Consider the following 24283-nt stretch of genomic DNA (forward strand, 5'->3'; position numbering starts at 1 on the left):
CCGCAGCGGTGGGGATGGCGGCCCCGGCGGAGAGGCCGGACCCTGGAGCGGGGTGCTCGTGGGAAGGGACGCCGCACGAGTGAAGAGGGAGCCTCCTTTTTAGAGCAGGCCGAGCCCCGCTGGGCGAGGAGCGACGGTGCGGCCGCGGCAGTGCGGGGTAAGATGGACTAGGCGTCCCAGGGTCACACTAGGGACCCGGCAGCACCGGGGCGGCCCGACGCGGCGCGCTGCCACTCCTGAGCCAGGCCCGGTGGCGCCCAGATTCTGGGAGGCTTTCGCAATTCTTAGGATAGTTGCAGGGCGCCGTTGGGCCAGGGAGCTGAGCTTCAAGAGACGAATAAACTTTGGGAATGATTGTTCTTCCTTCTAGGCTCCTAAAGACCTGAACTGAGCGCCTGATCTCCTTGATGGATGACCAAGGCTCGGTCCAGATGGTTTTCCTGGAGATAGATAATATGCCCTTGGGTTGGAGAAAGCAAGGCTGCCCCCAAACAGCAGGAATCCTAAGTCATTTTAGCAGACACCCCAGCAAGTGGCCTGCAAATGTGTATTCGTAGTGTTTGCATTGAGAGAAACAAGGTGGGTTTGCTTTTCTTGTAAGAAACTTTTTCAAGTTTATTTTTCTCCTTAAATACTTTAGTTATTAGTATCGTGAGCCCGCTTCTTGGTCTGTACGCACGTGACGATGCGCACGTGTGTAAAGGATGTACGTGTTCAGAAGAGTGCACTTAGCTTCGTTCTACGATAATCCTTTAATTAAGAGACTTGTAGGGAAAGTACATTGCAGTGGCAGTTGTTTGCTTTCTGGCCAGTCTTCACACTGGTGGCTTGAATTCACCCTTCTGGTCAGCGGTCTTGGTTCCTGAATATTCGTGAAAGGGACTATATCAATTTTCACTTTATCAAGATGCCTCCAAAATGTGCCGTTTAACAGCGGCTGTTATAAAACAACCAGAAAGTGAATTGTGCTCTGGCTTTCCCTTAGAATTAAAAGCTACAGCTATCTGTGCATCACTTCCCAGACTGCCCATCTGTGGTGGGGTGAAATTTATTGCAAGACAAACATGGAAAGATTAAAGGGGCGTAAGGGAGGGACTTCTCTAAATATCAGTGTGTTCAAAGTAAAAATGAGCTAACTTGGCACAAACTCCCCTGGCTCAGCAGTTTGGCCTCTGTTGAGATAAGCATCCAACCAGGGCAGTGCTCCGCCCAGCACACACACACAAATAAAAAGCATGGTCCTGTGGCGACAGACAGTGCAGTTTGCTGACCAGCACATGTCCGCTTTAAAAATGGCAGGAAACAAAAGTTAGCTCTTTGCCAATAAGGAAAGAATTTTAACCAGTTTCCCTGAATGATACTAATATTTTAGGTTCTTGTGTTCGTTTTTCATAGTTAAATGACATAAGGGTTTGAAACTTTCTCGTGGCCACTGTCAGCTGCCTGGCTCACGAGGGAAGCTGGGACCACAGACTCCATTGCTTGAACACATGCCTAACTGTAGGTGACCTACCTTCTCCGTTTCCCAGCCCTACACAGTCCACTAATAAACTCTAACGCTGGTAGCCGGCCAACACATGTGAGGACTGGAAGGTCTGGGAAGATTTTCACCTTTGCAGACAGCCTGGTCCTACGATCTGGGTGTGAAGAAGCTTGGCTTGACTCATCTGTGTGCGTCTGTCCCTCTGGTTTGCTCTGGTGGTCCCCAGGACAAGGCAATCAGGGTGTATATGTCTACCCATTTTCCCCATGCCTGCCTCATCCGTAATCTGCCCCCTAGTCTCCCGAGGTGAGGAGCACACTCTTGCTATCCAATGCTCGCGGTACATATAGCTCAGTGCTACGTGCAGGAGACATTGGATGCTTCCCTGGAGAGAGATGTGTCCAGTGTTGTGTGTGGGGCCATAGCCGCACGTGTGTATGTATGAAGACAGTCTGTTTGTGGTTTCATCTCAACTGCCATTGCTACAGAATGGGGAATTTTCCCTCACGGTAATTAGATTAGCAATCTGCAACTGGCTTTTTAAAAATTGCCACAGCTTCGAAAGGATGGGTAGTGGCAGAGAGTTGTTTTTGTAGTTGTGTTTTTCTATACTTGTATATTTTATTCTTCGTTTTTGTTTTGTTTTTTGGGACCAAGTCTCATTTATGTAGCCCTGGCTTGCCTAGAACTCCCTATGTAGACAAAGCTGACTTCAGACTAACAGAGATCAGCCTGCGTTAGCCTTCTGAGTGTTGGATTAAAGGCCTATGCCACCATTCCTGGTCCATACACGTTGTTCTTTTATTTGAAGAATTAGTGGTTTATTTAAATCATTTACGAACTCATGGTACTATTAAAATTGCTTATTTTTTCTTCAGGACACCCCACTTTCTTCAAAAATTAATCCCAGTCTTATTCATGAAAATTTATTTCTTGTTAATTTAAAAATGAGTCTTTAACTGGGCACAGTACCTCATGCCTTATAATTCCAGCACTTGGGAAGCTGAGGCAGGAGGATTGCCATGAGTCCGAGGTCAGCCTAGGCTACATAATGAGTTCCCTGCCAATTTAAACGGAGAACAAACATTTTGACATACAGTTTCTGTTAATTAAAAAGTGGAAAATAACATTCTATCACTATTGAGGTATAGGGTTTGTTCACTAAGAGTAGAAATATTTGCATTTGAATTGATGTTTCCCATGATATGATGAATGCGGTCACTGAACTGTCCTTAATTTGTTTTAGAGAGTGTGTGTATATGTATGTGTTTGGGCTCAGGCATGTGAGTCACAGCACACATGGAGTAAGAGGACCAGACTGGAGAGCTGGTTCTGTCCTTCTAACTTTATGCTGAGTCCAGTGATTAAACGTGGGTGGCCAGGCTTGTTCCCCAAGCGTTTTACCTACCCAGCCATCTCTCCTTCCCCTGGGAATTTTGAAGGAAGCTGGAAATGCCCCCTTTAGACACTCTTCACGGACAAAAGCTTACAATGTAACCTGTCTGTCTTAACATACTTGCTGAAGTGTGTAGAATGCCCGGGGCAGCTGCTGGAACCTGAGCAGTGTGCCCACTGCTGACCCCCTTGACGGCATGTGGAAGAGTGGCAAGGGACGTTCCGTGCTGGCACTGGCACTAGGGGCTGTGCAATTTTAGGCAAATCTCAGCAGCCTCACAGAGCTGCCACTTCCTGGTCTGTAAATAAGGGGGAAAAAACCCAGCCATTTCCCAGGCTCTTGGCGTCACAGAACTGTTTCTGTATACCAAGTACAGGGAGTACAACTCCTGATGACATCAGTCTACCTATACGGGGAAATTACCTTTTAACTGTGTACAGGGTCAGTGCTAGAAAAGCTACCCAGGCTGCCCAATTTAGGCCTTTTAGACTGTTGAGATCTCAAGTATGTTAAAACATCCCATAATTTTTTTCTTTATATAATTTATTTCTATTTTATGTGATTTGGTGTTTTGCTTGTATGTATATCCATGTGAGGGTGTCAGAAGCCCAGGAACTGGAGTTACAGACAGGTGTGAGCTGCCATGTGAGTGCTGGGGATTGAACCTGGGTCCTCTGGAAAAGCAGCCAGTGTGCTTAACCGCTGAGCCATCTCTCTAGCCCCCTGTAATTTCTTTTACCACAATATACCCTTGCCCAAACCATCCCTTGGAAAGTAGTGTTGGTAAGTCCCATTTCTCTTGGTGTTAATCCCCGTTCATTCTTCAGTTATTACACTTGGAGGAAGATGTTGAAGTGAGTCCATTAAAATTAAGAAATGATGGTTAGTGAAATGTTTTGCTAAGTGGCAATTCTATTGGGTCTTGTGAATTTTTCACAGAAGCCATTTTAAAGACTTGCAATGCCATTTGGTAACCTGCAGAGGAAGCTAGAGAGTTGGCCAGGGTAGAAGGGATGGGGGCTGGATGGCAGAGGATCCGGTGTGACCTGCAAACCTTGGAAGCTGTCACCATCTTCCGGTGACATCCGAGGCTTGGCCGGGTGCTAGCTTTCTGTTAAAACGAGGGACTATTTTGTTCAAGTATCCCAAGAAGAAAGAATTTCATAAAAATGTAAGTGTATTGTTAACTTGCTCTTCTTCCATGCAAAGCAGTGAAGATTTTTAAACATTTTTTTAGATTTTTTTTAATGTGTGTGCATGCTTTGTGCCCTTGGAGGTTAGAAGAGGGCATCAGATGCCCTGGAACTGGAATTATGGGTGGTTATGTGCCACCGTGTGGGTGCTAGGAACCAACCCTCCCCTCAGCAGAGCAACAGGTGCTGTTAACCACTGAGTCATCTCTCCAACCCCAAGACCTTCATATTTAAATGAACACACATTTCAATTACTTACAAATTAAAATTAGTTCTCATTGCAGCCCGGTGTGTTGGCAGTGCCCCTACAGTCCCAGTTACCAGGGAGGCCGAGGTACAGGGTTGTACCAGCACAGGTGTTCAAAGCTAAACTAAACAGCATAGTAAGACTTTGTCTCAAAAAGTTAAAGGAAGGCTGGAGAGATCGTCCAGTCAAGTGCTTGCCTTGCAAGCATGAAGATTTAATACCTAGACCCCCGTGTAAAAATGCCAGGCAGGAGCTTGGAGCTGTAGCTCAGCAAGTAAAGCATCTGCTATGCAAGCGTGAGAACCAGAGTTCAGTTCCCCAGCGCCCACATAAAAAGCCAGGTGTGGCAGTGAGCATGCCCATGTTCTGTCAGGGACAGAGACAGGAAGATCCCTGGGGCTTGCTCCAGGTTCAGAGAGCGGCCCTGTCTCAAGGAAGTCAAGTAGAGTATAACAAAACAAGAACCATAGCATCCTCTCTGGTTGTGTGCACTGATGTGTGTCCACCCCTCACGTAAATGCATACCAAAAAAAAAAAAAGTGAATTAAAAAATGTCTTTCATAGTGGGACACACTTATAATCCTGGTGGTAGGCAGAGTCAGGAGGATACCCGAGACTTGCTGGCCAGCCAGTCCAGCCTCCTTGCTGGGCACCAGTGAGAGACTCTATATCCAAAGGCGTGACACCCAAGGCTGTCTTCTGAGACACACACACACTAAAATAAGATGGAAAACCGTTCTCGCTAGGCCTTTAAATTCCAGTAGGTGAAAGAGAACTGCTCCCTCTGAGAGACGGTGTGTTCATGCCATGATTCCTGCTCCCTCTGTGCGATGGTGTGTTCATGCCATGATTCCTGTACTTGGTCGGGCATCCACTCAAGAGCATCCACTTCTCAGGCCTTCGTAAGTGAGCTAGGTCCCCACGTTGCAGGAGTCTAAGTAGCAAGAAGAGAGCACAGATGGTGACGCTGTTACAGGTGCATCCTATACATTCTCATTTCATAAGCAGTGCGCATAGATAAGTACGGCTCCAGGGCCAGCATCGAGCTCAGTGGTTAGTGCTTAGCTAGTGTACACGTCACCCCGAGTATGGGCTCCACCGAGAGGTGAGGGGAGGTAAAGTGTATACACCATGAATTCTTCAAATATGATTTAAAAATAATCTCGTCTGTCTGGAGCTTTATCCTTTGCCATTAGAATGATATTCTGACAGGGCTTGGGGGCTACTGATGGAGGCGTGGAGAGAGAACTGTTTATAATTTCACCACATCATGAGTCCTGGGAGAGCGTGGCTTTTCCCTGGGGAGTTAAGTAAACACTCAGGAGTGGCAGCACTTAGGAGGCCAGAGAGTTGACACAGGTTCAAAGCCTTTGGGGGCTACATTAAGGGGCTAAAAAGATGGCTCAGTGTTTAAGAGGCCCAGCGTTCAGTTCCCAACACCCGTGTCAGACACAGCGACCTATAATTCCAGTTCCAGGGGATTTGAAGCCCTCTCCTGGTGCCCACACCTGCACTCATACACGTATACACACACAGGCACGTGTGCATAATTTTTTAAAACCTTTAAAAAATAGTAAAAGTTTGATAAAGAACATGCATTTTTTTCACTTGAAATAGGGCTAGAAACCACTGGAACTAATAATAAACACATTTACACGAAAATAAAGGATGCCCTTTGGTAAACATGCTACAGTAATACTGGTAAATACTAAATTGGTATCTACTCACTAATTCTTGTTAAGGGTGCCAAACTTGGTTCTAAAGAAAGAAAACAAAACTAGAAAAAACTTCTGAGAGATTAGCGTTTTTAAATATGAACATCAGTAAAGTACCATTGAGTTTAGTTTTTGTTGTTGACGTTGGTTACTTTTTGGTTGGTTGGTTGGTTGGTTGGTTGGTTGGTTGGTTGGTTGGTTTGGTTTATTGAGACAGGGTTTCTCTGTGTAGCCCTGGCTGTTCTGGAACTCACTCTGTAGACCAGGCTGGCCTCGAACTAACAGAGTTCTGCCTGCCTCTGCCTCCCGAGTGCTGGGATTAAAGGCGTGTACCATTACTGCCCAGCCTGGCAGTTGGTTTTGTTTCTTTGGTTGGTTGGTTTTTCTGAGACAGGTTCTCACTATGTAACTTTGGCTGGTCGTGTAAACTAGGCTAGGCTTGAACTCACAGACATCCACCTACCTGTCTCCTGAGTGCTGGGATTAAAGGCGTGCTCCACCATAGCTGACTACCACTGAATTTAGAAATCATAAGATAATGTTACAAATAATTTATTAATAAATTTAAAATGTATAGGAAGTGGAAATTTTTCTGAAAAACAAAATTAATTTAAGAAATAGCAAATTTGCTGGGCATTGATGCCTTCGAGACCATATCTAAAAAAATTATGAAAAAAATCAAAATGCTAATCACATTAGAAGCATTTGTTTTGAAGTCAGAAACAAGAGTGGATGTCACCATGCTACCTTGTCTCAACAAAAAAGAAGTAACAGGAAGCTGGATATTGTGGTTCACAATTGTGGTTCCATCACTCAGAAGCATAGGGCTCAGCAGTTCAGAGCACTGGCTGCTCTTCCCAGAGACCCACGTTCAATTTCCAGCACCCATATGACAGCTTACAACTACCTTGTAACTCCAGTCCCGGAGAGCCAACACTCTCTTCTGGCCTCCATGGGCACTAGACATGCATGTATGTATGTAGTCCACAGACATACATAAGGGTAAAAATTCATAAATACAGACAAACAGACAGAGATTACATAGATAGATAGATTAATGAAGGGGAAAAAGATCAAAGCAGGAGAGAATCACAAGTTCCAGGTGAATCTGAGCTAAGGGGTAAACATGGTATGAAACACAGCAGGAAGAATTAGAAAAGAGAACCATCTGTTTTTAATAGTAGAGTGGTGGCCTCCAACTAGCTCAGTTCAGGGATTCCTAACAGACCATTGGATACAAGATTAGTATGGAACGAGAACAGCCAGGCTGGGTGTAAAAGTGCTTGGCAGGCACACAGCCCTGGGCTGCATCCGCAGCACTGCCCAAAACACACCAACAGTCTATGTCCCCAGGTACTAATGATACGCAATCAGGAAAATGTAAAACTACTTAGGACCCCCCCCCAAAAAAATGTAGAGTACTTCTCAAGCACCTAGAAATAAACTCAACAATAAAGTAAGTGCAAGCCCTTCTGAGCGAAGACCTGAAGCACAAGGGTGATTATCAGAGTACTACTCTGTTGGCAGAGAATGGCTGTGCTTACCATGGAGGAAGGGTGTGGCAAGGAACTAAATTCAGTTCAAATTGATGTGTTTCCTTTTGAAACCATAGTTAGGATTTTTGTGGAACTGACATGCTGTGTTCATTTTATATTGAAGAAATGAAAGGCCAAAGATAGTTAGGACAAACTTGGAGAACAAGGCTGAGAGTCCTGTGCGGGATATCAGATGTAGTCATCCCTGGGTATCCACTAAGGATGGGTTCCAGGACCCATGTGCCCTCACTGAAGTCCGTGACGCTCAAGTCCAATCTGTGAGATGCACCATGTTGCCCATACACACATCTTCTCATGAGCCTCAAATGTCTGGATGACTTCTAGTACCCAACCCATATCAATGCGACATAAACAGTCACCATAATGTGTTATTTGGGAAATCATGAGGAAGATGCCTGTCTGTTATAGACACAGTTTATAAACTATTTCTTATCTCAGAGTCTGGAAGGCCACTATACTGTCTCAAGAATGAAAGTCTGAAATGGGTGGATAAGGGATACAAGAAGTTAGTGGTAAGGTCTTTCCGTTTTCCATGACTAAAGAGTTCACTCGCTCAGCCCATTGATCACTGGTTCACATTTGTGACAAGTTCAGCCCACCAGGTTTGGAGTATCTCCCAAATCAGGAGCAGCAAAAATTATTTCCTGAGCAACCCCAACATCTTTCAAACCCAGCCAGGCATTACTAATTGAGCATAGAACTCTGTGTCTTATAGGACCCTTAAAAATCAACTCAGTGGTTTTCCAGGCCCATCACATACACTTCATACAAAATTGATTTTCATAACCCCGCCCCAGATTATATTACCTCTAACAAACAAAACCAGTTAAGATATTATTGCAAAAGGTAATAAAGAATGCTACACATTCAATCTTTTGGCTCTGGTACCATTCTGGAGTTTTAGTAAATGTTGCATTCCCTAAGGCTCAGTGGTTAAGAAGAACACTGTTGCTCTTGCAAAGGACCTGGAGTCAACTCCCAGCACTCACATGGTGGCCCACAGCCATCTGTAACTCCAGTCCCAGGGGATCTGACACCCTCTTCTGACCTTGAAAGGCACCAGCCACACGCTTGAAGTGCATGCATGCATACAAAACACTCAGACATTTGAGGCCAGCCTGGTCTACAAGAGCTAATTCCAGGACAGCTATGACTGCTACACAGTGAAACCCTGTCTCGAAAACAAACAAACAAACAAAGATAAATCTTTTTAAGTATTTTAAGACTTGCAGTCAGCTGCCTTGCAGGTCCCCGGCTGTCCCCCTGTAGACATCAGTGTACTCCAGGCTCCGATGCCAGCTGGCCACTTCCTTCTTCTGCCCTGCATGATCTCCATGTAATCTGAGATTTTCATTTATTTATTTTGGTTTTAGATAGGCTCTCCCCATGTATCCCAGGGTGGTCTAGAACTTTTCATCTCCGTTAGTCTCTAGGGTGCTGGGGTGACATGAGATAGTACCACACCCAGCTCCAGAGTTTTAAATACCTTCTGCTTGGTGACAACTCCCAGATGGGACCTCGAGCTTCGACACTTGCCCACCTCAGGCCTTGCAAGCTTCATGTGTCCCAAATAGAACCCACGATTGCCCTGGTCTCTCCTGCTTGTCCCTCTGCCGATGGCCTACCTTGGGAAAGAACACTGGTTCCTCTAGCTGGAGTCGCGAGCTCCATTCTCCTCCCTGGCCCGTCAGGTCCTCTCCTGTCCTCAGCATGTCTCATGAGCATGATCAGGTGGGCTCAGCTATCCCACCACCTGTCCTGTAGGGAGTGGCCTCTGTAGATGGCATCAGGGGTCCTCATTGGAGCCCCTCAAAGGTTCTGTGCACCCCTCTAGGGCATCCAGGACACACACAGAGAGGGAGTTCCATGGGTTTCTGGACAAATTGCATCACTCTGTTCAACCCCTCAAAGGTGTTTGTGTTCCCACCAATGAGAACCAAGTACCTGTCCCTCCTGCTGCAGCCTGGCTTCTACTAGCTTGGCTGTGCCCTCTTCTTCATACCTGGCGGGATACCCCACACACACTTCTGGGGTGTTCTACCCTGCAGCCGAGGCCCTCTGTTTGGTTTTCACAGCCATGTCCTTGTCTTCTATGTCTTGCCCTCTGTTATAGAGACCCCTGTGCCCACCTTCTGTTTCTGGCCATTTGACTTGTGTTACAGAGACAGGCTAAGCTGCAGGTTGCTGTGGCTGCAGCCTCTGGCTGTGAGAAGGAGGTGGGACCTCGCTTCCTTCCTCCCTGTGCCTTCTCTGCAGACTCATCTTGGGAACCAAGGCCTGCCCTGAGACGACCCCCTTTGACCTCACTGACAGGAGTCTTGTCAACACTTCAGGGAAGGCTTCCTCTCACACTTGCTGTCTCCACTGCTGTTAAGGAAGAGACTCCTGGTGTCCTCATCCTCCTGTTCCTATTGACTTTACCCTCTGACGCCTTACGTCTCTGATTTCCATGACTTGGAAACACCTCCAGTGGGGCCCAGACCCTGTCTGTGACTGAGCTGACTCCTCCTTTAATTATGTGTTTATTAAGCAAGTACTTTTTCCCCCATGTCCCACTTATCCCCGCCTACCGCCTTTTAACCCCTTCATTAGACTCTCTTCCTACCTTCCTGAGAGACTGGTCATTTGAGGACTAAGGGTAGCCTTCTCCTGATGAGATCAAAGGATCTTTGCTTCGTCCATGTTGAGCACTCTGAAAAATGTTGACACACCGCTCTTCAAAGCCCTCTGCTGACCCTCAGCACTTTGCTGACTTCTGCGTCAGGAGTGGTGTTCCTCAGTCCCTCTCAGGTCCCTGTGCCACCTGCGAGCCCTCTTTTGACTTTAGACACTGCAGGAGATGCCTAGCCACTTTTAAGCTTCTATTGCGGAGGCTGAGGTAGGAAAATTATGAGTTTGAGGTCAGTCTGAGCTACAGGGTAAGGCTTTTTAACTTTTTAGCGATCCTTTGTGGATTTCACATCATGCATCTCGGTCCCACGCAGCTCCCTGTCCCCTCAGTTCTGCCCTCTGCCTTTGCAACCCCTCCAAAACCAAAACAGAGAAAACCTCAGTGTGGAAGCTGTCGTGTGGCTTAGTGAGTCACAGTTTACCCATTATTTTAGTCCATCTGTCTTGTAGTGTTCATTGTAATGAGTCATTGGTCTGGTGCGAGGCCTCTGGCTTCTGCCACACTATCAATGCTGGGCCCTCACTGGGACTCCTCGTGGATATCCCATTGTTGCCTTGTGTCATGGAGGTCCCACAGCTCTGGATCTCTGGATCTGCAGGCCCTGCCCTTCACATGCCCCAGCAGTTCATAGATGAGGTGGGTGCTGGGGTGGGCTAACTCATAGCCCTGATTCTGGGTCTGGGTGGTAGCTGGGTTGGTCAGCCTGGCAGCTTTCCCTCATCGTCACCACCTGGGCCAGCTCTCCAGCACTGCTCCAGCAGCTCACCCACTGCAGGAGGCAGCGAGGAGCCAGGCACTTTCTCTTGCTCCCGTGCCCCTGACAGAGTAAGGCCTTTAAAAAGAGAAGAAAAGAAACAGAAAGGAGAGAGGGTGAGAAGAAAAAGAGGGCAGAAGTTTGTGAAGTAACTTTCCTACAAGACTGACGGAATGCTGACAAGAACGAAAGTACAAAGGAATGAGAATTCTTCAGAGCACAGAGTCTAAGAACTTAAAGTCCAAATGCAGTGACGTCTCTGGAGACCCTCATCTGGTCTACAAGACACTGGTGTCCTCAGCACCCAGCCTTTCTGGGCTTCATCTCTAGTCCATTTTAGAACCCCCCTCTGCCACCCTGAGTCACTCAGCTTCTCTTATTTATGGCCTCATGCCTCTCAGCCATGACTTTTAATCCAGGCCATCACAGAGCCAAAGCCTTCCAGGCTCTCTTCAGCATCCCAGCCAAAACCACTTTTCAGAGGCCATGTGATCTCCCAGGCCGGGCTTTGAGGTTCATCCTCAGTGCATTTCCTGGCTTGACTCAGGCTCACATCCTCAGAGGATGGTCCCTTTCGGTTCATTTCTTGTCTGTCTTATCCTTTTGTGGAAGCCCTCTCTGCAGCCTCGCCCATTTGGCCCTTCTGGTTGCCGCACTGAGTCCTTGCCTGTCCTTTTTTGAACACCACTTCTCTCAGAACAACCCGGTGTCTCCTTCAGTTCTTTGGGGTACTCCTCCTTTGTACCCTACTCTGCGCTAACGTCCGCAGTGACCGAAGTGGGTCCACGGTCTAGCTCTCATATAAAAACAGCTGTGAGAGTTCCTGCTTTCTGTCCTCAGATCTGGCGCCATCCTTCTGCCTCCGTGGCTCGGCTTTCTTCTATCCAGAGGCAATACTCCAAACCCTGGAGTTAGAGTTTCTGTTGCTGTGATGAAACACCATGACCAAAAGCAACTTGGTGAGGAAAGAGTTAGGACAGCACGTCACACAAGGTAGAAACCTGGAGGCAGGAGATGATGCAGAGACCACGGAGGGGTGCTGCTTACTGGCTTGTTTCCCACGGCTTGCTCAGCCTGCGTTATCATAGAACCCAGGACCACCTGCTTGGGGACGGCACCACCCACAGTGGGCTGGACCCTCCCCATCAATCACTAATTAAGGAAATGCCCTAGTCTTACCTATAGTCTAATCTTACAGAGGCATTGTTTCAGTTGGGGTTCCCTCCTCTCAGATGACTCTAGCTTGGATCAAGCCACCATAAAGCTAGCCAGGACACAAACAAAACACTCATATTCGTAAAATTAAAGCTTAGAAATATATCTTTCTTATTCCCTTTCCTTTTTTCTCTCGTTTTTCTGTTTCTTTTTTTTTTTTTTCCTTTTCTACTATGTGTTTGAAATCCAGATCTCCTTCCCAGTGTCCTGGATGCTAGGGTGTGTGCCGCCTTACCTCACACAGACAGATTTTAAAAGATGTCTTAAACTGTGACCACATCTGACAAACCTGGGTTCACGCTGAGCAGGCTGTCCCTTTAGTAAACAGCCACCGTTTGTTCTGACAGGGAAACCCACACATCCTAGAGGCCTCAGTGAAAACTACCTAACTGTCTGAGAGAAACAGAGCAGCCAAGCGACAGGAAAGCAGCAAGAAGACTTGGAAACCTAAGGCATGTTTGGTGCTCAGTGGTGTAAAGATAAGGATTGCCGTTGTTTGCAGCACACAATAGCAGTATAGGAAACAATTCAGGTTCCTCGGGCTAGCCTCAGACTCACTAAGTAGCCCAGGTTGGCACTCAACTCCTGGTCTTCCTGCCTCCACTTCTCAGATACTGGAATTTTATGCATGCGCTACCATGCCTGGTCTTCACTTTTTTTCAGTTAAGATTTACTGACTAGATCAGGTGCCGATTCATAGAGATAAATGCCACATCCAGGCAATATGTAGACTGGCCACATTGTAGACCAGTTCCACCTGTGCCCACCTGTGCAGGAGCCCATGCTGACAACTGCCACGGGTTGGTTTTGTCATAGTGTGACTAACGTGAGCGCGCCGTCACCAGGTGATGCAATCCTATAGGCCCCTGTCGCTTTGGCGTCTGTCAGTCACCACAGGTAACTGCATATGACAACACTGGGTATAGTATCCTGTCTTTAAACTGTAAGCGCCTCCCAGAGTTAAGCAGTTCCCATTGTGAAGAGAATAAACTTGGGACGCCTTCGATATCACTCTGCCACAGTCCACGATCTCTGAGGCACACCACTCAGTGTGGGTCTTGAGCAGTGTGTGGTGCTGATGTCAGCTGAGCTACAGAGAGGAAGATCACATCCACACAAAGGAACCAGAAAAGGCTGGAATGCCACAGTTCCCTCCAGGGGCCTGCCTGGGTTTATCAGAAGACCATCCCACAAGTTCCCTCATGCAGTCCCACCACCTCCCAGCACAACCTGGGGATGGGACAAGCCCCCATGAACTCCCAGCATCCTCTTCCCAGCAGGATCCCTTTGTCCCAATGGATCTCATCCTGCTGCAGACCACCCTGTGGCCCCAGCTGTGTTGTCAATCAGTATGCCCCACCCATCCCTGCTGAGTCTCCTGTCTAACTGATGTTAGGGGTAGAGCTAAAAAATTGTATGAGTGGAGCTGGAAAACTGGCTCAGCAGTTAAGACCGCCGGTTCCTCTTCCAGAGGACCCGGGTTCAATTCCCAGCACCCAATTGGCAGCTCATAACCATCTATAACTCCAGTTCCAGGGAACCTGATACCCTCATGCAGACAAAACAGGCAGAAACACCAATGCTCATAACATAAGAATAATTACTTTTAAATGATATGAATAAGATGTTTTCAGAACCCCTTTGTGCCTTCTGGAGCCACTTGAGGAGATGGTGAAGGAGATCGAGGCCACTTCTGCTTGAGAGGCGTCTGCTTGGCTCTAGCCTGGATCCAGACAATTAGTCTTCCAAACATTTAGTCAGCCCTCTGGCGCAGTTCCCCATCACACATGCATTTTGTCGAACAAAACCAAACCCTCACCAAGGAGTGCAGCATAGCGGTCTAGCAGGAGGGTAGGGGATTGGAGGAACTGGGAAATTGCTCTTCCCGAGTACTGTCCCCCTGGGAGACTGGCACAGGGACCCCAGGACCCGTCTTGACCTTGTTCATCATCCACCCCTCTCGGAACTGGTAGTGAGCCCCTGTGACCTCAGCTCCCCACAGCGGCGGTGCAGAGAACACGGTTTGTCTGCTTATCACAGATACAGTTAAAGTGCGGGACAGAGGGGCCCATAAAGGGGACAGCTGGTTTATTTTAAAACTAGAACTTGAGGAAACGAGGGACATGACCACAGATTGTTTGCTTGTTTGTGCATCCTGATGTCTTAAGACAGGGTCTCACTCTCGTCCTGGCTAGGCTGAACCTTACAGTGTAATCGAGGCTGACCTCAAACTCATGGCAATCCTCCAATTACAGGGAAGAGCCACTCTGCCCAGGTTGGTTTGTTTTCTGGTTTTGTTTTTATACATGTGTGAGTGTATGTACACATGCGTGCATGTTGATTTGTATACAGTTGAGCTTTCTCGTGTATATATGGTTGTACATGGTGGTGCGTGTATGTGGCCCAAGATGATCTGTGGCATGTGGAGACCGAAGGATAACTTAGGTGTCATCCTTAGGAATGCTATCTAGTTCTGTTGATGTAGGGTTTCTCATTAGCTTGCCACTCACCAGGTAGGCTTGACTAAACCCCAGGCATCCTCCTGTCTTTGCCTCCACAGGGCTGGGATTATAAGCATGGGTGCTATTACACCTGCCATTTCCATGGGTTCTGGGGATTGAACTCAGGTCCTTGTGTTTGCAAGGCGAGCCCTTTACCAGCTGAGCCAGAGCTTTCACCACAGATCTTCTTTGTTTTGTGAGACCAAGTCTCACCGTAGAGCCCAGACTGGCCTCAATCTACTGAGCACTGGGACTGGACTACTGGCCTTTGCCAGCACAGTTGACAATGGCTGTGGGTAATAAATGTGACCTATTGTTATGGAAAATTCACAGGTATCTAAAAAAGAAACAGAAAGATCACCCTATTATCAGAACTGTAACTCTCTCAGTATCTGGCCTTTACTTCTCAGCACGGACGAGTGTGTGCACGGAGCAGCAGTATCAGACGTCATATTGTGTGAGGCTTTTGTCATCTACCATTGCATCATCAGTGCGTCTGTGTCACTAATATGTTTAAAATTATATTTAATTAATATGCATTTCAGTAGTTTGGGATCATGTGAAATTTTTTTTAGTAATTATGAATGAACCATATTTTTCATTTATGCCTGACCTTACTCTGTTAGGAATTGATGATAATATATCAGATAGGATTGATTTTTTTTTTTTTGTCTACAAATAAGAAAAAAGATGCAACTTGAACCAATAGTGGCTTTTCCTCTGATTACAGATACCCTGGAGACATTTGGCAAGGTTGATTGACCAGCCTCACAGTGTGACAGCAGTCTTTGTACTTTCTTGACTCTTCTTCAGGCTCACTGATTCATGCTTGCAAGGTGGCTGCCCAGCTCCAGGCTTCTTATCTGTGCTCATCTTGGGAGGAGGGGAGCTATCAGCATGTGGAACATCTTTTCTTAGGAAGACGGCCTTGGTTAGAGTGATACTCAGCAGTTAAGAGCATGCGCTGTTCTTGGCAGGGTCCGAGTCCAGTTCCCAGCGCTGTCATTGGGTCAGTGGCTCACAACAGCCTATAGCTATACCTCCAGGGGATCCGCACACCTTCTTCTGAAGTCTCTGGGCACCCATACATGCCCATGCAGCACACACATATATACATAATTAAAAATAAAATAATTGTTATTTTTTATAAAGAAAACCAAAACTTTCTAAGAAGTTCCCAGAATTCTTCATCTTCACATGCAGATTTTAGTCCCCTCTGGCTGACTGTGAGGGCAGAGGACAAGGCTGTTCCTTCCCGGCCCTGTCAGAGGCAGGCCAGAGACATGAGAGTAGACGCTGGGTTGACCAGATCACCGTGTCAACTGCAGCTCCTTCCATCTGTTTATGTGCCATCTAGTAGCCCCTCATCAGCACCATACAGCTCAAGCACGATTAATAAAAGCTCAGAGACAGAAATTGGGGTTCAACCTAAGAGTCAGAAAAACAAAGCAGGCAGCCACTGGCTCTTACCTCTACCTCAGTCTGAAATGGTGATCCTGCCTCCAGGAATCTCAGAATGGGACTGTGTCTGAGAGCTGTCTCCTCCTATTTTATATTCCTCTCTAGTGCTGGGATTAAAGGCATGCACTGCCCGGTTTCTATGGCAAGCCAGTGTGGCTACTAGGATTAAAGGTGTGTGTTGTTGCTGCCTGGTCTGTAAACTGACCAGTGTGACTTCTACTTCTCTGGTACTCAGGCAAGCTTTATTTATGAAAATACAAGTGAAATGCCAATACATTTCCCTTTTTGTCTGTAATAAAAAAGAAAAGAAGGCTATAACTAATATAAGAAAAACTATATACATAAGTACAATAGCTATATACAATATATACAGGCAGTAAATACATCAATAATGTCTAGTCCATTTGTATTTGACAAATTCAGAGAAAATATTCCATCTCTAGCTCGGTTGGTAGAGCATGAGACTCTTAATCTTGGGGTCATGGCTTTAAGCCCCAATTTGGGTGCCATTATGTAAACAGAAAATTGAACTTTCACTTCCTGGCCACCCAGACCCAAATGATGACACAGAAACTGTATTAATTGCAACACTGTTTGGCCAATGGCTCAGGCATGTTTCTAGCATCTTAACCCATTTCTATTAGTTTATGTATTGCCACTGTGGCATTACCTCATTTTCTACATATCTTGTTTCCTTGGCAGCTGGCTGGCATCTCCTTGACTCTGCCTATTCTCTCTCTCTATATATATATATATGTGTGTGTGTGTGTGTGTGTGTGTGTGTGTGTGTGTGTGTGTATGTTTGTATATGTGTGTGTGTATGTATTTTGCATATGTATGTGTCTCTGTGTTAGGATTTCCTTCCTGACTATACTCTGCTAAGCCGTTGGCTGAAACACTTTTATTCATCAACCTATAAACAGCGCATACACATATACACGGAAGGACATGCCACATCATACAACATTCATCCCGAGGATCTCTGAGGACTTCACTTGCAGCCGTAGGCACCGTGCCACCGTGTCGCTCACACATTACTGAATTCCTTCCCATCAGTAGTCACCGATACACACAGAGTGCTTGAGAACTGGCCTCCCTGTACGACTTGGTGAGCTATGGCCACTGCCAGCACATAGGCAGGACACTCGTGGCCTATCGCTCTTCTTAGCGGTTGCACAAGAACATGGCTCGTCTGGAGAGGACTCGGCCAGCACGGAGTGACAGGCGATGCAGCCAGCTCCCCCACCACACTCTGATTTCCCAGTGGAGGATAGTTACTGGGCTATTCATGTTCCTCAACAGGTGCATATGCTGGGCATCTGGGGTGGAGCAGTGCCTTACTATGAGGTCAGCTCATACACATGGGGCCATTTGGCCTCCCTAGCCTGCAAGGAAATGCCAACAGCAGTATCTAGTCTATTCCAAGCAGAAAAGTCCCTTCCTTTCCTCTGTGCCATCAGCCTCGAGTGAGGAGACCCCAGGTCTGTGGTTCCAGTGTATCTTGTCAAGGTTTGTTAGCAAACAGAAGGTGCTTCTGCGATGTGAGCGTCTGAAAGAAACATTAAACCCGTGCACCGGCCTCTCCTTGGCTGCCTCTAGAAGTGTTTCCCCCAGTTCTACTGTAGATGTGCTGCTCCAGCCTCAGGAGGGGGCTACAGGGGACAGAGTCTCTCGTAGTCTAGTGCTCCTGACACTGGAAGTCGTGGTACCCTAAGACAGCAAAGGAGGTCTACAGGCTGGGCCCTGGAGAAACCACACGGAGAGGCCAGTCTGGGTTGCCAGTTATGGGAATTCGGTGTGCCTTGGCCTGTGGCCAGGGCCCGGTAGAGAGCCCCTCCCCCCCCCGCCCCATGCAGCCATGGCTCTGTGCAGTGCTGCCTGCATGCTTACTTGTGTGTCACAGGCTCAGCGACAAGCATGAGCATGAGTTCAGCTCTGTGGGACCCACCTTCTTCTCCCTGCCCTGTCCTTCTCCCTGCTATAGTCATATAGCAAATAGTATAATGTTTTATCTTCTAAGAGCATGCAGAGAAAATGCATGTCACAGCAGGGCCAAGGGGAGTGTAGAATTTATAAAGAATAAGATTTCATCCTCAGTCTTAACCCAATAAGCAAGCACTGGAAGCTGCTTCTTTAGGAGTCTCTGGCCCCATCCCCTCCCAGCACTAGAGTTTTAGATGTTGTGCAACCAAGCCTGCCCTTTTTACATAGGATCTGGGGGTCTGAATTTGGTTCTTCATGCTTGCAAGGCAGGCACCACAGTGACCAAGCATCACTTAATATCTTAAAATTTCAGGTGTAAGCCAGGTGGTGGTGGCACACACCTTTAATCCCAGCACTCCGGAGGCAGAGGCAGACAGATCTCTGTGAGTTTGTGGCCTGCCTGGTCTACAAAGTGAGTTCTAGGACAAGCCCCAAAGCTACAAAGAAACATTTGTCTCCAAAAACAAAAAAATAAAAAGTAAAATTCCAGGTGGAAAAAACAATCCAGGTGAAGCATTTTCCAGGCTCTTTCAACCATGATGGTTTCCTCACTGCAGAGAGACCATGGGAGCTGTCTTTTTATTGAAGCTCACAGTGTCTGGTCCTATGAGCAACAGCAACATAGGGGAAACTCTTCTATCTCTGTCCCCTGTGCCGCTCACTGGAGGCCCACATCTTCCTCCCTCATCCCTGTGTACGCACATGAGACCGCTTCTGCTTTGCTTTTCTCATTGCTGCAATAAATGACTGCCAAAAGCAACTCAAGGGCAGAATGCTCTGTTTGGGCTCCTAAGTCAAGGGTATAGTTAACAGACCACCTAAAATCATCATGGCAACAGAGTCCTGGCAGCTACTACAACTCCCTTCCTCCTTTTCATCCAGCCCAGGAAACCAGCCCATGCAGTGGAGCTGCCTACATTTAGAGTGGGTCTTCTCAGCCCCGTTAACCTAGTCTGGAAACTCCCTCACAAACATGCCTAGAGCTTCATCCCCATGGTGCTTCTGATCATGGTAGCCCTTCAGGGACCAGGCTCCCGCCCACAGACCTTGCTGAGGGTGTGCCCTGCAGAAATGATGCCCACAGACAGCACCACCAGATGCCTTCATGAGCCCTATCTGGGCTTTCCACACTCCACCTGAAATCCCAAGCCCCTGGGCCTCTCCTGCTTGGGTTTAGCTAGTCCTGTAATACCCACACTGCAGCTGTGTGTATGATTCCCTAACAGCCTGCACAGCCCCAGCACATGCTGTGTGCCCACAGATGCTATTGAGAACTTAGCTGCTGTAGGTCTTACTGTTGGGTTGGAGCTGTGGTCCTAACGAGGAATCCATGGACAGCCAACTCTGGGTACTTCTTGAGCACCTAGCAGCGCTCTGGTCCCAGTGAGCTCTGCCTATGACTGTCCCATCCAATGTTGCCCAAGTATCCAGTCTGGGCTTCTATGGGGACCACAGAGATTTCATCCATGATTAGTGGGGTGGTTGTAGGTGGTCTGTTAATTGTTGAAATGGTGAGAAAATTGATCCTTTCTCAGTTGTGTCTTCTGCATGGTGGCCTTGAAGGTCTCAGTTCAATACTAGCAGTGAGCCTTGACTCCCAGCTGACTGACCCAACAAGAGACTTTCTAACCTTGTTGGTTTTTCTCTGTTAAACCATGCTGTGTAACTGTCAGCCATCTTTCTCATCACTGTGACAAGAAACAGGAAGACAACTTACTTGTTTAGCTCATGGTTTCAGGAGGTCCTCAAAGAGCAAAGCGGTTCACACTAAACCCCGGTTCCACTGCCTTCTTTTACTTTTTTTACCAAATTCATTTGGGTGTTGTTGCTCACATATAGGGATGGGTCTTGCCCACTCAGTTCGTCTCCTCTGGAAAGACCCTCAGACGTACCCAGAAGTGGGTCTCACCCATCTCCTAGGTGATTCTACATCTAGACCAGTTGACAGTGAAGATCACCCATCCAGCTGCTCTCTCCTTAGCCTTATCCAGTATCCAGTATGATAACTTAGCCAGAGACGATTTGAAGCATGCAGAAGTGTGTCCTAGGTTCTATGCAAGGGCCACATGGCTGAGCATCCACTGGTTTTATCACTTTTGCTGAGGACCTATCTTTTCCTGTGCTTGTTGTATTTATCTTATGTTATTAAATAAGGCCCCACGTATCTCAGGCTGTGTAGCCAGGGATGAACTGGAACTTCTGACCCTTCTCCCTACACCTATCAAGTGCTAAAATAAGGTGTTTCCCAACACACCCCCACCCCTCTCTAAGCCTCTTGATTTTCTTTTGAACAAAGAATGTTTAGTCAGAACTTTTAGCCAACAATGTCATCGAGTAGAATGTTATCAGTATTTTGTTTGTTTATTTTGAGACAGGTGTTAGCATGGAGCCCTAGCTGGCTGGGACTGGTTAGGTAGACCAGGCGACTCTGAGCCTTCAGCCCTTGCCTTGCCTCATGAGTAGTGTCAGTGTATTTTTTCTTAAAGCTACCATCTATTTCTGGTATGAATGCTTTTATAATAATTTAAATATTATAATTTTATAATACTAGGAGAAAGTCTTCTCTTTAAGATTCAGCATTATTAAGAATGTCGATGGAGAAAGAAGGGGAATAGTTGGTGAGGTGGTGGACTAACAGGCGAGAGTTTGGATGGTTGCCCTGGGAACCTCAGCTTGGCAAATGTTCTCCAATGCCTTGGGCACAGAAAGGCGGAGGTCAGGAGTTGAGCCACTCCCCCACCCCAGCTCTATGCAGAGGCATTCTGGAGAGAAGGGGGACACAAAGTTACAGGCAGGGGACTCATTTCTCTTTCCTTCTGTCCCAGCTTCCTCACCCCTACAATAGGGGTCAGGAGGATGGTTTAGTCACTTAGGCCAGCAGTTGGCTACTGTGAGGGCTGTGGAGTAGCAGCCGTAATTGGCGTTCAGTGTCCGTGGGGATCGGCTCCAGGACCCCCACAGATTCCCAAATCCTCTGATGTTCACGTCCCTTCTATAAAATGCATAGAACCTGTCACATCCCTCTACACACGGTGCGTCATCTCCGGATCATTTAAGACACCTAATGCAATGTAAAGGCTATGGGAATTGTCGTCATACTGTATTGTTTAGGGGATAATGACAACAAAATGCAAATACAGAACAATTGCAACCACCAAATACTTTTAAACTATTTTATTTATTACTGTTGTTGTGTGTATGATGTGTGTATGATTGTGTGTATGAGTGCAGGTGTACATGTGTCGTGGCCAGTGCGGAAGGGTCAGAAGACAACTTTCGGGAGTAGGTTCTTCTAAGTGAAATCCCAGGATCTAACTCGGGTTATTAGCATTTTTTTTTACCACTGAGCAATAACAACAACAACAACAATAATACAAGATTCTGCTGTGTTGCTCAGGCTCCCTGGTTCCAGGATTACAGGCATGTGACCCCACCCATTTGCTTCGGATCTGAGGTTGGAAGGACCGGAAGCTACCGAGAGCTGACAGCACACTGCCCTATACTGCAGCGCCGCCCTGCTCTCCCCAGTAGTAACAGCCATGTTCCTCTTTCAGGTTAACTGTCCGGAGCGATGGGCGACTGGAGCTTCCTGGGGCGGCTGCTGGAGAATGCGCAGGAGCACTCCACAGTCATCGGCAAGGTGTGGCTGACTGTGCTGTTCATCTTCCGCATCCTGGTGCTCGGGGCCGCAGCCGAGGAGGTGTGGGGCGACGAGCAGTCGGACTTCACTTGCAACACGCAACAACCCGGGTGCGAGAACGTCTGCTACGACCGCGCTTTCCCCATCTCGCACATCCGCTTCTGGGCGCTGCAGATCATCTTCGTGTCCACGCCCACCCTCATCTACCTGGGCCACGTGCTGCACATCGTGCGCATGGAGGAGAAGAAGAGAGAGCGGGAGGAAGAGATGCTGAGGAGAGACAACCCCCAGCACGGCCGTAGCCGCGAGCCGATGCGTACAGTGAGTCCACGGGACCCGCCACTGCGAGATGACCGTGGCAAGGTGCGCATTGCGGGTGCGCTGCTGCGGACCTATGTCTTCAACATCATCTTCAAGACGCTCTTTGAAGTGGGCTTCATCGCGGGCCAGTACTTTCTCTATGGCTTCCAGCTGCAGCCACTTTACCGCTGTGACCGCTGGCCCTGCCCCAACACGGTAGACTGCTTCATCTCTAGGCCCACAGAGAAGACCATCTTCGTCATCTTCATGCTGGCTGTGGCCTGTGCGTCACTGGTGCTCAACATGCTGGAGATTTACCACCTGGGCTGGAAGAAGCTCAAGCAGGGGGTTACCAACCACTTTAGCCCCGATGCCTCAGAAGCCAGACACAAGCCCTTGGACCCCCTACCTCACACCTCCAGCTCTGGCCCTCCCAGCACTTCCATTGGGTTTCCACCTTTCTACACACACCCTGCCTGTCCCCCGGTGCAGGCCAGGGCCACGGGGTTTCCTGAGGCCCCACCACCACCAGCAGCAGACTTCACAGTGGTAACCCTGAACGATGCACAAGGCAGAGGCCACCCTGTCAAGCACTGCAATGGCCTCCATCTAATCACAGAGCAGAACTGGGCCAACAGAGTAGCGGAGCAGCAGACTTCCGCTAGCAAGGCCTCTTCGGTAGCATCCAGCCCCGAGGGTCATAAGGCAATCACGGACAGCAGTGGCAGCAGCCTGGAAGAGAGTGCCTTGGTGGTGACGCCAGAGGAGGGAGAGCAAGCCTTGGCCACCACAGTGGAGATGCACTCTCCGCCCTTGGTCCTCCTGGATCCAGGAAGGTCCAGCAAGGCCAGCAGTGGGCGGGCCAGACCTGGTGACTTGGCCATCTAGCCATAGTTTCCCCAGACAGCTTGATAGGCCTTCCCTTTCCTCCTTAGAAACCAAAAACCAAAATGCCTTTCAAATCACCAGGTAGAAAGAGAGAGAGCCTGACAGCGCTGGCATCCCCAGAAACACTGAACCAACCCGGTCAGGTGTCTGATTTAATGCTTGCTGTTCTTGTCGCTGAGGGGTATAGTGGGGATCACACCAGTGCTCTGAGATTGAGAGGGGGCGTGGTTGTTGGCTTTTCAAGATGCTCCCAGCACCGGTTGCTCCTGGACTCCTCCACCGGCAGTTACTATTCTGCAGCAATAAAGCAACAGGTGTTTGCAGTCCTTCAGCGGAGACAACTGGGTTTCCATTCCTAAGCTCTCCAAACAGCCCTGAGGCACAGAGACACTTAGCTCTATCTCTGTGTGATACTTTTAACTTAGAGTTGAATTTCATTTGGGATATTTGCCAAACTGTACTAAAAAAAGATTTAGAGGGACTCTATCTAGTGTCACTCGAGTTTCTGGAATCGCATATGAAGTCCAGGCTGTCTAACTGCAGGCTGCTGCCCTCTAGAGAGGGGTTCTATGGGACAGGGCCACAGACATCACTGGTAGAGGCAGGTGGAGATGCAGAGACGCTGGAGAGCCCTTCAGCAGAAGAGGAAAATGACGACAGTGTGGCAGGTATGCCGTAGGTATTATTTATTCTTTGATGACATTTTGTGCTTAGCCTGAATGGTAAAAAAAAAAATTATAATTGCACCCTCTCTCTCACACACACATTTCATCTTTCATTAAAAACCATAGCACTGTTAAAATGACTACTGACCAGGAAGCTGTTTCGTTAGCTGAGATCTTGGACTTTCCTTTGAAACAAATTCACCTCCCTCGCCAGCCGACTAATCACGGGGAGGGTGTCTAGACCATAAGCTGATCACTGTGAGCATGTATGCTAGGTCAAACTTGGGGGATTTGCGTGCATTTTAAATACATGAAGTTTTAACGTTTCTGGATGGGAGGTTCACTACTATAACCAGGAAAAGGTATTTATACAGATGAATCACTGATGACCTACATTTAAAAAGAAAAATACAAAATAAAACACTTCAAGTTCCCTAACCGTTTATTTATTTATTTTTTGTGCCTGTTTGCTTTCTAAAAATGTAAATAAAATTGTCTTGATTTTACTGCGTGTGTAAGGGTGTGTGGCTGATTGTGGCGTGTCCACACCTCTGTTTTCCACCCACTTAAGTGCTGTCCTACAGGAGGGTATTTATATACATGGCTGGGCGGGAA

General features: G+C 47.6%; 1 protein-coding gene across 1 annotated transcript; it reads left to right on the top strand.

Moving 5' to 3' along the window:
* Positions 1–112: 112 nt before the first annotated feature.
* On the top strand, positions 113–24019 carry Gja3 (gap junction protein alpha 3). The gene is made up of 2 exons (XM_057786534.1): positions 113–157; positions 21730–24019. The coding sequence occupies exon 2, from the start codon at positions 21747–21749 to the stop codon at positions 23001–23003; it is 1257 nt and encodes a 418-aa protein (XP_057642517.1). The 5' UTR covers positions 113–157; positions 21730–21746; the 3' UTR covers positions 23004–24019.
* Positions 24020–24283: the final 264 nt, after the last annotated feature.

This window comes from Chionomys nivalis, chromosome 12 (assembly GCF_950005125.1).
Source record: "Chionomys nivalis chromosome 12, mChiNiv1.1, whole genome shotgun sequence".
NCBI classification, from domain to species: domain Eukaryota; kingdom Metazoa; phylum Chordata; class Mammalia; order Rodentia; family Cricetidae; genus Chionomys; species Chionomys nivalis.